This window comes from Drosophila teissieri, chromosome 3R (assembly GCF_016746235.2).
Source record: "Drosophila teissieri strain GT53w chromosome 3R, Prin_Dtei_1.1, whole genome shotgun sequence".
NCBI classification, from domain to species: Eukaryota; Metazoa; Arthropoda; class Insecta; order Diptera; family Drosophilidae; genus Drosophila; species Drosophila teissieri.
In genome coordinates, this window is record NC_053032.1 from 18120312 (window position 1) to 18132740 (window position 12429).

Here is a 12429-nt window from a genome sequence, read left to right on the forward strand (position 1 = left end):
ATGAAATTCTCTGGGAGATTGATGCTAATGCGTTCAAGTTGAGGGACAACCGCACTGAGCGAAATCAGGAGTTTACAATTTACATTATCAAAGTAGTTAAGAACTTGTTTAAAGATTTCAAAAATACTTTCAAAACATGTTTTAAATTTTTAAGATTTTTCAAATACTTTAAGATATTATATGTGTTGTACTAACATACTTACAAATTTTCTGTTTTATATAATCTTTCATTCTTCATTATAAAATACTTTCTCGGATGTTCTGGTTTTTTGTAGTGCTCCGAACAATAGCTCCCACCGATTTGCCGGTGATCTTGCACTTGATCCCACATCCCACTCCGAACCCCACGGCCGATCTCCTGGCTCTCTGCCAGGTGGTTCTATGAATGACTATATACGTGGTAAACCCCGAGTGGCGCATGGCTTCCAATCAGTTCTTGTGCAACATCAGTAAAAATTAGGCGTTACACTTCCGGCTCCGGCGGTGGGCCATGCCGATCCGTGGTGCAACCTCCGGGATTTGGCTGTGATTGGTGTCGAGATTGAGATTAAGGTGCGGCGCCTGTGCTCTTGGCGAATTCTCGAAAGATCAGTTTGCGTACTGGGTGACAGTGACATAATTGTCTACAAGGGGATCTGTGACGATCCCAGTGGGAATTGTGCCAGTGCCCGCCAAGTGGAGCGATGATCAATGGAACGTTCCCGGAACTGAGAGACGGAGGTGTAGCAATTCTCCCGACCGCCGGCTTAACTAAAGATAGTCGCAGCCCCGTGCCCCGCAAAAACTAAATTACCCCACAATTGATAATTGAGCGGAATTGAATTGAATCACAGCCGCCTAAGCAGAGGCACCCAAATCTGGGCTCAGTGAGCCATCGACCGACCTGAGAGTCGGACATCCATCCATACATCCCATCCAGCGGCGGCTACAGACCACAAAACGTAGCTAGAAACCATGTCGAACATCGAGGAAGTGCTGGGCGAGCTGCAGCGCTTCGCCTGGCCGGATTATGTGGCCTTCGTTTCGATGTTCCTGCTCTGCATCGGCATCGGCATATACTTTGGGTTCATGAACAAGTCCGTATCCGAGGACGACTACATGCTGGGAGGGCGTAAGATGTTGGTCATTCCCATCGCCTTCTCGTTGGTGGCCAGCTTTGTGTCCGGCATCACGCTGCTCGGCCTGCCCACGGAAGTGTACTCCTATGGCGTCCAGTACCTCTACGTATCCTGCGGCGTCATCGGCATGGGCGTGGCTATGGGTGTCTTCTATCTGCCCGTATTTCACGACCTAAACATCACCTCCACATACGAGGTGAGTTTCATTTGAGAACACTGTGATAATTGCCAAGTTACTTTTGGACTATATCTGGACAGTATCTGGAGGTTCGCTTCGATCGGAGGTTACGCCTTTACGGATCCGTGATGTTTGCCATAATGAATGTGAGTAAATGCCAGAGAGGGCGAGTCCATTATTCACTTATCTGCGCTTTGTTCACGGATAAATTAGTTACCTAAATTGTTACTATACACTTGAACTTTATTGATTGAACCTTCACTGATGATACCATTTATCCTACAGGTTGCCTATCTGCCCATCGTGATCTATGTTCCGGCGCTAGCCTTCAACCAGGTGACGGGAATTGGAGTACACACGATCACGCCGATCGTGTGCATCATCTGCGTCTTCTACACGAGCCTGGGCGGATTGAAGGCAGTGGTCTGGACGGACGTGGTGCAAGCCATATCCATGTTGGGTGCACTGTGCCTGGTGGCAATAAAGGGCACCCGCGACATTGGAGGAGCTGGAGTGGTTCTGGAGCGGGCTTGGAACAGCGATCGCCTGGAGGCGCCAGAGTAAGTGTATAATAGATCATGTTTTCATATTGGGAATCCTTTTGTGCTTTTTTTATACCTATAGCCTCAGCATAGATCCAACTGTGCGGCACACATTCTGGTGCCTGTTTTTCGGGGGGATCGTCTACTGGACGCAGACCAACGCTGTGTCACAAAACATGATCCAAAGGTACCTGTCCCTTCCGTCGCTCGGCGATGCCAGGAAGGCGCTCTGCATCTTCTGCGCCGGTGTGCTCATCCTAATGGCGCTCTGTGGCTACAATGGTCTGCTGATATACGCCACCTACCAGAACTGTGATCCGCTGACCACCAAGGTTTGTTTAGTCATCAGTCTTTTCCTTACTTAATGGAATATCCATTCGATTCCAGCTGGCAAAGGCCCGAGATCAGCTTCTGCCTCTCTTTGTGATGAAGACCCTGGGTGAGCTTCCGGGCATGACTGGCCTCTTCATTGCCGGCGTCTTCAGTGCGGCTCTGAGTTCCCTCTCCACCTGCCTAAACTCCATGTCCGCTGTGGTGCTGGAGGACTTCGTCAAGCCGTACGTGAAGAAGCCGCTCTCCAGCTCCGCGATCAACTGGATCATGCGGCTGGTGGTCGTCGGAGTAGGGGTACTCTGCGTGTGCCTCGTCTACGTGGTGGAGCACATGGGCACTGTTCTCCAGCTGACCATGAGCCTGGAGGCGATCACAAACGGTCCACTGTTTGGCATCTTTACTATCGGTCTCTTCCTGCCTTGGATCAACGGAAATGTAATTTATTTTAATCCAATCGATTTTGCGGATCTATATCTCGTATCTTTTTTCAGAGCGCCTTGCTTGGCGGAATTATGGGATTAATAGCCATGTCCTGGGTGAGCCTCAATGCACAGTGGGCCATCGCCTCTGGAGCCATTACTTACAACACAAAGCCGCTAAACGTGGAGCAGTGCGACTACAGCTTCAATATGACCACCAGTCTGGCCAACACAACTCATCTGGGAGCATCTGCACAGTGAGAATGATATACCCACATACTAGAGCACTTCCTACCATTATCCATATCTTCAGGGACATTTTTCCGCTCTATCGGATCTCGTACATGTGGTACACCACTTTCGGTGCCTCCATTACGATTATCGTGGCACTGCTGGGCACCTTTGTATTTGGCAAAAACAATCCCAACAAAGTGGATCCAGTGCTACTCACGCCCTGCATACGAAAGTTCTTTGCTTTTGGCTCAGAGAAGCACATGGTGAGTTAAATGGAACTTGCCGAATGGTTTACTCATTTCAAATTCCCACAGGATGCCTTCAAGCCCGACATTCCACTGCAGCACAAGCTCCGTAACGACGAGGTGGCTTTATGATCAAGCGAACTTAATCCAAGCTGGCTAAAGCAGCATCTAAAGCTGGGTAAACGTTTCCATTTTAATCCAAGCAAAATCGATCCGTATTGTTATGTTACAAGTTCAAAATATATAACTACATTTTTTGATTTTTTATAAACAAGCACTTGGATTTCTTATCGATTTTTTAAGGTTAGCCAAACAGGTTTAATTCTTAAGCCTCATAAACTACCCACTAATAATTTCATGTTTTCCTTATCAACTTTCATCTCCACTCAAAACTGGCTTCTTAATAAAATATATAAATGTATATTCATTTCAAGAGTTAGTAACAATACATAAATATGAATAACACAATATTACGAACAATACACACACAGAGAGGTTTCCGAGCTACATCCTACTTGTGCTGGACCTTGCTGAGCAGGATGAGACGTTCACCCTCAGTGAGGTGTTCATAGAAAGTGGGAAAGTGTTCGTTCTGCGCGAAGGTGGTAAGGAACTTTTGCAGGTTGTCGGCTATGTCGCCCTGGTAGTTGGTTTCCTTAAGCAGCTCCTGCAACAGTTGTTCGTCATCGGCGTTATCCTCGTCGGCCTCGAACAGATCGGAGATGTAACGCGGCTTGGCCGGATTTCCGGGCGCATCCTCATCATCGCCGTCCTCTTCGCTGTCCGTAAGAGGTTCGTCGGTCTTGCTCTCTTGGAAGTGCTGGTACTCGGAGATCAAAACCTTAAAGATCTTGACGAGCGCCGGAATTGTTACCCACTTCTGGGTTGTAGCCGCCACGGAGCGAGTACGTCTGCGCGTATCGGTGGGATCGTCCACCACTTCTTTGAATGTTATTGTGGTCAAACGGTTGTCCTGAGTGGCCACACCATATTCAAACAGCTTGCACAAAGCCATGGTGGTGACCTGTAACAAGAAAAGTTAATAAAATAAAGGTATGTTTGGAAATTCATGGTGACTTACCTTGCGCTCATAGTTTCCGAAAAAGGAGTTCTGGCGGGAGAGCCAGTTGGTGAGAACGAACTGCATCGCTGGCTCTCCGTTGGGTCCGGGAACGGTGGACAGAAAGTTGAGCACGGCGTCCATTTGCGTCAGGAACAAATGGGCGAAGATTAATACAAGATTCATAATCACTTTTAGGCACTCGAGGTTCTGCATTTTGCTTATCACAGCCTTCAGCAGCATGTCCACATTCTGGCCGAGCATGCTTCCCATCTTGGTGATAATAGTGATGACGAGGCGTCCAATTTGGCCGGCCGCCGTCATTTCGCTGTTCATCGGATTCAGCAGCACAGTGGCCACAACCTGCATAATGCAGTTGATGCCCTCGCCGTTCTTGTAGCTGCAGATTTGCTCCGGGGAGACATTAATAAAGCTGCGCAGGCACTCGCCGCCGGCTACCATGACAGCATGGTCGTCCGTGTGTAAAACGCAGTTAATTATCGCGGGAAATGCTGTCTCTAGCAGGGTATTGTTCAGCGGTGGCTCCGTGTAGCGGACGATTGTGTTGAGAACGTCCAGGGCAATATCCTGCTTTTCCGTGGAAGCTGCTCCTGTCAGCCCCAGAATGCTCACGATAGTTGGTATAAACTTTTCCTGTAGCGGTCCTAGGCACTCCTTGCGCTGACACAGAGCCTTGATAAGATCCTGGACAGTTTCGAGCACATAAGGATCTTCAGTGTATTTTAGGAATACAGCAATGGCCAGTGGAGTAATCTTTGCCTGGCTAGCAAAGGCAAACTCAGCATCGAACTAGAGTAAGATAATTGGGTTAAATATGCAGACAATACCTGTATTTTCATTACTTACTTTAACCATGAAAGTCAAGGCTTCCATAAGCAGAGCTAGAACTGTTGCCCTGCAACCCGGCACTAAAGCCATAATTCCCTCTAGGAAACCTGGCAGCTTTGAGACCAACAAAGTTCGCTTCTCTCCATCGATTGTTTCGTTCGCCTGCAGAAAGCCATTGAGGGTGCGCACTGCGCTGATTCGTAGGATATGTGACTTTTCCGGAGACAGACTGCACAGCGTAACATCAAGGATCTCGGTCAACATTTGCGGATTGTAAAGGTCCGACTTAGAGTAGATGCTCAAAGTCCAAAGGGCACGACCAACAAGTGGCGGAGATTCTTGGTGTACAAGCAAATTCCGAACAATGGTCAAATAGTTGAGGAGGTCAAACGTAGACTCGCCGCCGAGGATGACGTCGCGGAAAGCGTGCACGGCATCCATGCAGGCCTCCTGGATCTTCCACCAGTTGGGATTGTTGGCCGTTTTTTCTGCCTCAGCCACACTAAAGTGCCTGCCCAACGCCTCCTGCAACGGCTGAATCGCGTTGGCTCCGAACTCGTCGTTAATGGCCTAGGAATTTATAGAAAGTTGGAATTTATATCTGATGATGAGGTCTTCGGGAAAGCGCTTTTTCACTCACCAGGAGGACATCGCGGCCGCACATGCGCACTGTGAGCTCCACACCGCCATCGTCTTCATCATCCACGAACTTTTCCGGATCATCCTGCCAGTCCTCCAACTGCTCCTCGCTCAGCTGAATGTAAACAATGGTTATGTATATGAGGTCGGCCAGCACATTCTTGATGCTGCCACGTAGTTTGTTGCATGTTAGTATGCAGTTGATGAACTCAAGAATCTGGATGATCAGTGTTTGGAAATTGGTTTGCTCGTCATCCTCCTCACTGTCGCCGCTGGCCAGGGGATTTGTCTCAGTCTGGTTCACCGACACCTTCACGTAAGTCTCGGCTATTTGGGTGAGTAGCTGCCAGACTATGGGCAGAACTCGGTCCATAAAGGGGTTGATGTACTTAGGCATCTCGTTGACCAAATGGGTAAACACTAAAGTGAGATAATCAAGTCTAGTTTACTTTCAGGAAAGACAAAATAAAACCCACCCTTGATGATTTCCGAGCGAAGAAGGAAACTGGAACCGGCACCGCTGTTCATACTCAGGTAATGCATTAGCTTGTCCATGAAGTTTGTCAAAATGGAGCTCATCATGGTGCTCTGCTCATCTTTGTTGGTGATCAGTGTTGCAATTGAAGCGAAAAGTGGCTTCAAGATGCGGATGGCCGATACTCTGGTTTTGATGGAGTAATTCTGCTCCGAGTCAAAAATGCGATAGACTTCGGGTATGACTACTGGACCAAGTTCCTTGATCTGCTCCACGTCGTAGCTGAAATCCTGCAGTACCTGCATGGCACCGTGTATGGAGTCCTCGTTGCCGCCCAGGCATTTGACAATAATATCGAACAGCTCCGCCCAGCCATGTGGATAATCCGTGGCAGCGATGGTGGAGATGGTATGCGCGACCGAGGAGCGTATCTTGGAGTTGGGATCGTACAGTCCGTTGGGCAGAATGTTACGGATGGTTCGCTTTGCCTGCTCGCTGGCCATGCAGCCGTTAGCTTTTCCTTTGACGTCGTCGTCGTCGTCCGTCCAGTGGTTCTCCACGTAGCGAGTGAGCATCACGATCGCGATTTGACGGAGCGGCAGCTCGTGCGCCTGGTTCATAATGATCTCGGACAGGTAGACCCCATAGCCTGCAAATGAATGAGATGGTTAAAAAGGGGCTACATGTGAACCGCGCCCAAGCCACGCGAATCTGGCTGCCCGCCAAATCACCTTCCGTGTACTCCAGCTGCTTGGTCCTTTTCTCCGCCTGCTGCAGGATGCCTGTATCCGAGCTAAGGAGGTTCTGCAGCTCCTCGATGATAGCTTGCTTTACGGAGTCCCCGCAGTCGTTTTGGAATTGCAGCGACATTCTGCGGCAGTGGTTCGGAATAAATTAATTCGCAATGTCCAATTTCGCACAAAAGAAGCCGGCGCGGCGCTATCACATGTAGTCAACAAGCGCTTCACAACACTGCTTCGTGCTAATCTAGTGACGACAATATTTTGATTGGCGAGTAATCGATTTTTAAATATTATTTTTAGCTGTTTTCAAAAAGTGATAAGCCTGCTAAGTATAAACATTTATACGAACTGGCCCCTTTTCACTGGAAATATATAACGATGTTCAAATCTTTTTTATAAATAACATTTAATGATTTATTTTATAAATATGGTATGTATCCAATTAACAATTCGGCCAACAAAACATTCTTATCAACTAGCAATTCTATGTTTACTAATGGTATGTACTAGTAGAATGGTACAGATTTATCACTTTATGGCATGGAATCAATTAACTACTTTTGTAGTTCCTCGATTTTGGCCACCATTTTTGCCTTCGTTGACGACTTGGGCATGGTAACATCGAAGTGGTGCTGCAGAATAAACTGAAGCTGAGCGGCTGTGCAACTCGTCAGAGCTTCATCCTTGATTAGGCCCCTTACGAAATCGTATTCCTTGAGGTGCTCATCGTCGATCTTGGCCATTTTAGGAGCGCTCGCTCCCGTTGTTGCGGACTTTGCTGTTCGCTTCTTGGGGGGTTCCGCTTCTGCGGCGAACATCTCATAGTCTGGCAAGAGCTTTTCAATGCGCTTATCCTGTTGCGAGGTGTCCAGCAGATTGTCAAGGCCTTTGGTGTCCGTCGAAAAGTCCAATGAAAGGGCCAGAAGATTCGCCTGCAGGGCGTCCAGACTTGGGTCGTTGATGAGATTAGGCTGGTAGTCAACGCGCAGCTTCTTGATGATCTTTTGGAAAAATTCGACTTTCTTGTCGTCAGCTGTGTTTTCAGTATTGTTCCAGTCCTGCATGTCTATGTGCCGGATGTGCTTGGCCTCCGGCAAGTAGACAATCTTGAATCCATCACCGCATAGCAGAGAGCGGTAGCTCTTCTCCTCCCCATTATCCGGGGCCTCGACTGGCACAAGAGCCACATAGCGAGGCATGGACTTGCGCTTACACATGAACAGGCAAATGGCAATCTTGTCTCGCGTCAAGCAACGCTCCCACAAAGCCCGGAACAAACGTTTCGATCCGATGATGCTCTGATCATCGGGATACATAAAATTCGAGGGCTTGATGTAGCTCACTTCGGGCATAGAGGATCGGTGCTTGAAGCCCAGCAGCATCATTTGAGGCTTGTGCAGGTTGCGCACCCTGCTCATCAGATCCGTGCTGATGCGCAGGTCTTTCTGGCCCACGGAGCAAGTGTACCAACCGCCCGTTACCTTAATCTGGTACTCGTGCTCGATATCCTGCGACCCATCGTCCTTCTGCTTTTGCACCGTAATCACCCGCTTGGTGCGCACAACACTGTTGTCCCTTCGCAGGATTTGCACTTTGCGCGGATAGGCGCGTCGTTGAAAGTAATTGTAGTACTGTACGGACATGGATAGGTTGGGGCCCAGATAAAAACTGAAGTGACCCAGGCATCGGCGAAGGAAATCCTGCTTCAGCTTGCGATCTGCCAGGATCTCACGCAGCATCTGGGCATCCGGCACCTGAAAGGCGTCTAGCTCGATGGCTGTAAAAAGATGTTTCTTTATATAAAAACTAATGTTTGGATTGGAATAATATTATTTATTGAAAGTAGGAATTTTGTAAGCCAATCCAAAACCACGAACCAATTGAGCTTCACTTGGACGCGGGTGAATGATTGCTCATATTTGATCTACGAAATCTTAAAACCTCACAGGCGAAAATTGAACGCCAATGAGGGGAACAGACTTCGCACATTGAAAACCCTAAGAAATTGAAGTTTCAGGACTTACCTCTGGACAGCGTGATGAACTCCTTGTAGAACGGCTCGTAGTCAAAGTCATCGACCATGGGAATGACATGAAACTCGAACTCCTTGCCCTCCAGATCGCTGGCCTTTTGCAGGGCAGCCTGGAAGTGATTGCTGCTCGATGGATGAGGTGTACTAACGTCTGTAAGGTAGGCGATCTTGGCGTTGTTTAGCTTCTTGCCGCACTTCTCCAGCATCTCGATGCAGAGCCGGATCATAAGGTCAAACCGACCGCGGCCATCGGGCTCCGCCAGGCCATATACATCGGCAAACTGCGTCTCCACTCCGCCCATGAACTCCAGATAGTGCTCTACAATGGGTTTGGTGAGTTGGCGCAGGGGCAGGAACACAGCGCAGTTATCCGGCATTACGATGTTGTCCAAGGCACTGGCTTCCAGCGGCGGCGGACTGTGCTTGGTGTTGGCGAAGATGAGTCCGATAAGGTCCTTGTCGTTGACAAGCATTCCGGATATAAAGGCCGTTCGGATGATGTTCAGTGCCTCCAACAGGCGCTCCACGCCTGCTGTCTGCAGATTGGCGTCCACCACGAAGAGAATGGCCTCGCGCCCATGGTAGTCCCGCTTCATGGACACTGCCTCCTCGTCCTCGGAACCGGACAGCAGGTCCACATCGTTCTCTGGATTCCAGGTGCTCATTCCGCGGCTATTTCAGATTGCTGAAGATCTGATTTTCCGCTAATTTCACAAGCGGGCGGGCGCGCTTATCGACGCTGCGAGTGGTTATCGTCTGTTCTTATCGATTTAGATAGGGATGACAGTAACGATGGGATTGGAAAATTATTTAAACTTATTAAGACATTTTTAATAATTATCCCGGTCAAAGTCGAAACACCGTGTATTAAAAGCAGTTTATTTAATATAATTAAATGTAGTTTTTATAAGATGTCCACCTATCGATAGCAGCTGTTCAATCGATTGTTCCATCCCAATTTTGACTCATCGACTTTTACAGCGGCAGGCTGACCTCCTGGAAATTAAATTGCAATTGCAGACGACACAGCTAAAGGCATCAGGATGACTGGCATAATGGACACGGTGGAAATGCCCAAATTACCGGAAAACCAGAAAACCTTCGCCGGCATCCCGGAGGCAGTGTTCCTGGTGAGTGGTCCTAACCTACAAGCGTGCACCTGCAGCTGGACACTGGAGGCTAACTCACGTTCCTTTGGCAATTGCAGGAGGAGATCGACTCGTTCATGGCGCAGCCGGAGAACGAAAACTGCGAGAAGGCGCTCCAGCGATTGGACGAGCAGCACGGCAAGTACCGATTCATGGCTTACAATCTGGAGGCGCGGCGGCGTAAGTTGAAGTCCCAGATTCCGGACCTGGAGCGCTCCCTGGAAATGGTCAATGTGCTACGTAAGGAGGACGAGGAGCGCGAGACGCAATTCCTGCTCAGCGACCAGGTGTTCATCAAGACACTGGTGCCGCCCACGAAAACAGTCTACCTCTGGCTGGGGGCCAGCGTGATGCTGGAGTATCCGCTGGACGAGGCGGAGGCTCTGCTTAAGCAGAACATCACATCGGCCGTGGGCAACTTGAAGTCCGTGGAGCACGATCAGGACTTTCTGAGGTTAGTTCGACTGCTGTTCTCCTACATATGTGTTATATTTACTTATTGTCTGTATTGATATTTCAGAGATCAAATCACAACCACGGAGGTAAACATGGCGCGGGTATACAACTGGGGCGTGAAAAAGCGGCAGGCCGCTGCCAAGACCACCGCAACTACCCCATCCTAAGAAGCCACTTCCGTATCCCATCCCAAGATCAACATTGGTAGCAGCCATTGCTACGTCTCTCGCGTATTATTTATTTCGACAGTACACTGCAAGGGCTCGGCAGGCAATTCACCTGGCTTAATCTTGTTCTCCACTGATAACAATAAAACCGCAACACAACGCATCAAGTTGACTCCAAAAGAGGTGCCTATTCCGGAGGAATCTAATATTTTACTTTGGTTACAGCCGCCCCAGAAGTTAATGATTTTATTTGCTTTCTTTGGGGAAAATACCAGTAAGGAAATTCTGAAAAGGCATTTAACTGCATCTAAATCTAATAAACTCGAATTCATTTCATTGGATTTATGGTTCAGTTTATTTGAAATGTTTAACATCCGGCACTTGCACGTCTCACTTGACCTCCCACTTCATGGATTGGTGCAGGTAGTCGCCATCGGGACTGACGTAATCCTTAATGGGGGGCGTGGCAACGGGTCCTTTCACAGCGACGGGCAGCAGCTGGGGATCGATATCGATGGCCGCCTGGTAGAGCTCCTCGGACTCACTCCGCAGTTCCGCCAGTGCTTTGTTTTGTGCCTGGACCAGCCGGTCGATGATCTGGAAGTCTGCTACGCGCTCGTCGTGCTTGTAGTGCGCCCACTGTTTCTTAAGGAGAGCACGTTCCTCCAACTGGGCGCTGGACAGTGGGGCTAGCTTCCTCTGCCGTTTGCTGAAGGATGGGATAGCATTACATCTCAGTCTAAAGAGGGAAACCCGTATGGAAACCTACTCCTTTTCATCGATGAGCTCCAGTGGAACCTCTAGTTCCTCCACGGGCTTCAGTTGACGGGCATTCTTCTCCAGCCGGCGAATCTGCTTTTCGATCTTCTTCTTCTTGCGGTCCTCGCGCTGCTTGACAATCTGCGGATCCAGTTTCTTCTTTTTCTTCAGGGGCTCCGCGCAGAGAACAGGAGTCGTGTGGAGGCAACGTGCAACTGCGACACCGGCGACGCCGCCACTTCTCTGCAGGCCCAATCTGAGACAGGGGACAGGGTAAGCGATTGTGTACTCAGGGACCAGGTGCGGCCACTTACCTGGCAAAGGCGCCCAGCAGCGACATTTTTAATAAACAAATGTGGAAAAAACCTTTGCGTAATGTACGAACAGCTGTTCTTGTTGCTGTTCACTAATCTAGCGATGGTGCTTTCTCGATTGATGAGTCCAATTGGAAAATCGATAGGTGATAAGTGACGTAGAATGTAGAAAGCAGTATGACAACTTGAAAATACCAAAAAATACCGCAGATACGTTATTTTCAAAATATCCTTTAGAATTACGCATACGACATGTAGTACAAAGAAATTTGTTACTTTTTAGCTTTTTTTTGGCTCCCTTTTTGTTTTATATAAGCCGCAATTGGAATCGCCAAATTGTTGCACTACTTACCATTCACTTTGCCAAGTTAAAACAATGCATTTACTATTTTTATACGATTTTAAAACTTTATTTTTAAAGATGAAAATAAACAATATAGTTTTATTGTGTGTTTTTTTGTATTTTTTTCTTAGTAAATTTTACATAATTTTTCAATAAAATAAGTTTTGTTTTTTTTTTCGATTAAAAATGTCATATTGTAGTTTAGTGTTTTCCTCTTGTTTTACAATTTTACCTTTCCATTACACATTTTTAGTATGATGTCTTTCGATTTTGTCGCTTGCATAAATATAAATTTGTATGTTATTATATTCGCTTATATCCGAAATACTGAATTTATCTCATACATATTTTCATTCATTTTGTGTGGTGATGTTG

General features: G+C 47.9%; 6 protein-coding genes and 1 non-coding gene across 7 annotated transcripts; 2 read left to right on the top strand and 5 right to left on the bottom strand.

The window, feature by feature from the left end:
- Window positions 1–227: 227 nt before the first annotated feature.
- On the bottom strand, window positions 228–956 carry LOC122618890. The gene is given in 4 exon segments (XM_043795487.1): window positions 228–281; window positions 283–327; window positions 329–435; window positions 884–956. Coding segments are annotated over 4 exon segments (279 nt in total).
- On the top strand, window positions 489–3346 carry LOC122621762 (sodium-coupled monocarboxylate transporter 2). Its single transcript, XM_043799739.1, has 8 exons — window positions 489–1314; window positions 1377–1442; window positions 1582–1856; window positions 1921–2170; window positions 2226–2606; window positions 2663–2847; window positions 2904–3087; window positions 3139–3346. Exons 1-8 carry the CDS (start codon window positions 955–957, stop codon window positions 3199–3201), a joined length of 1764 nt encoding a protein of 587 aa, XP_043655674.1. The 5' UTR covers window positions 489–954; the 3' UTR covers window positions 3202–3346.
- Window positions 3347–3469: 123 nt separating this feature from the next.
- Window positions 3470–7114, bottom strand: LOC122621760 (importin-9). The gene is made up of 6 exons (XM_043799737.1): window positions 6824–7114; window positions 6094–6741; window positions 5619–6037; window positions 4997–5548; window positions 4151–4939; window positions 3470–4093 (listed from the first exon to the last, which is right to left on the bottom strand). The coding sequence occupies exons 1-6, from the start codon at window positions 6960–6962 to the stop codon at window positions 3581–3583; spliced, it is 3060 nt and encodes a 1019-aa protein (XP_043655672.1). The 5' UTR covers window positions 6963–7114; the 3' UTR covers window positions 3470–3580.
- A 108-nt stretch (window positions 7115–7222) lies between these two features.
- Window positions 7223–9615, bottom strand: LOC122621761 (ATP-dependent DNA helicase 2 subunit 1). The gene is made up of 2 exons (XM_043799738.1): window positions 8860–9615; window positions 7223–8612 (listed from the first exon to the last, which is right to left on the bottom strand). Exons 1-2 carry the CDS (start codon window positions 9530–9532, stop codon window positions 7390–7392), a joined length of 1896 nt encoding a protein of 631 aa, XP_043655673.1. The 5' UTR covers window positions 9533–9615; the 3' UTR covers window positions 7223–7389.
- LOC122622730 lies at window positions 8683–8819 on the bottom strand. Its single transcript, XR_006326330.1, has one exon. It is a non-coding gene; the product is annotated as a small nucleolar RNA SNORA79 (small nucleolar RNA).
- Window positions 9616–9811: 196 nt separating the features above from the next.
- On the top strand, window positions 9812–10979 carry LOC122621765 (prefoldin subunit 3). The gene is made up of 3 exons (XM_043799743.1): window positions 9812–9997; window positions 10075–10469; window positions 10536–10979. Exons 1-3 carry the CDS (start codon window positions 9911–9913, stop codon window positions 10636–10638), a joined length of 585 nt encoding a protein of 194 aa, XP_043655678.1. The 5' UTR covers window positions 9812–9910; the 3' UTR covers window positions 10639–10979.
- LOC122621764 (39S ribosomal protein L40, mitochondrial) lies at window positions 10970–11835 on the bottom strand. Its single transcript, XM_043799742.1, has 3 exons — window positions 11712–11835; window positions 11408–11653; window positions 10970–11347 (listed from the first exon to the last, which is right to left on the bottom strand). The coding sequence occupies exons 1-3, from the start codon at window positions 11735–11737 to the stop codon at window positions 11029–11031; spliced, it is 591 nt and encodes a 196-aa protein (XP_043655677.1). The 5' UTR covers window positions 11738–11835; the 3' UTR covers window positions 10970–11028.
- Window positions 11836–12429: the final 594 nt, after the last annotated feature.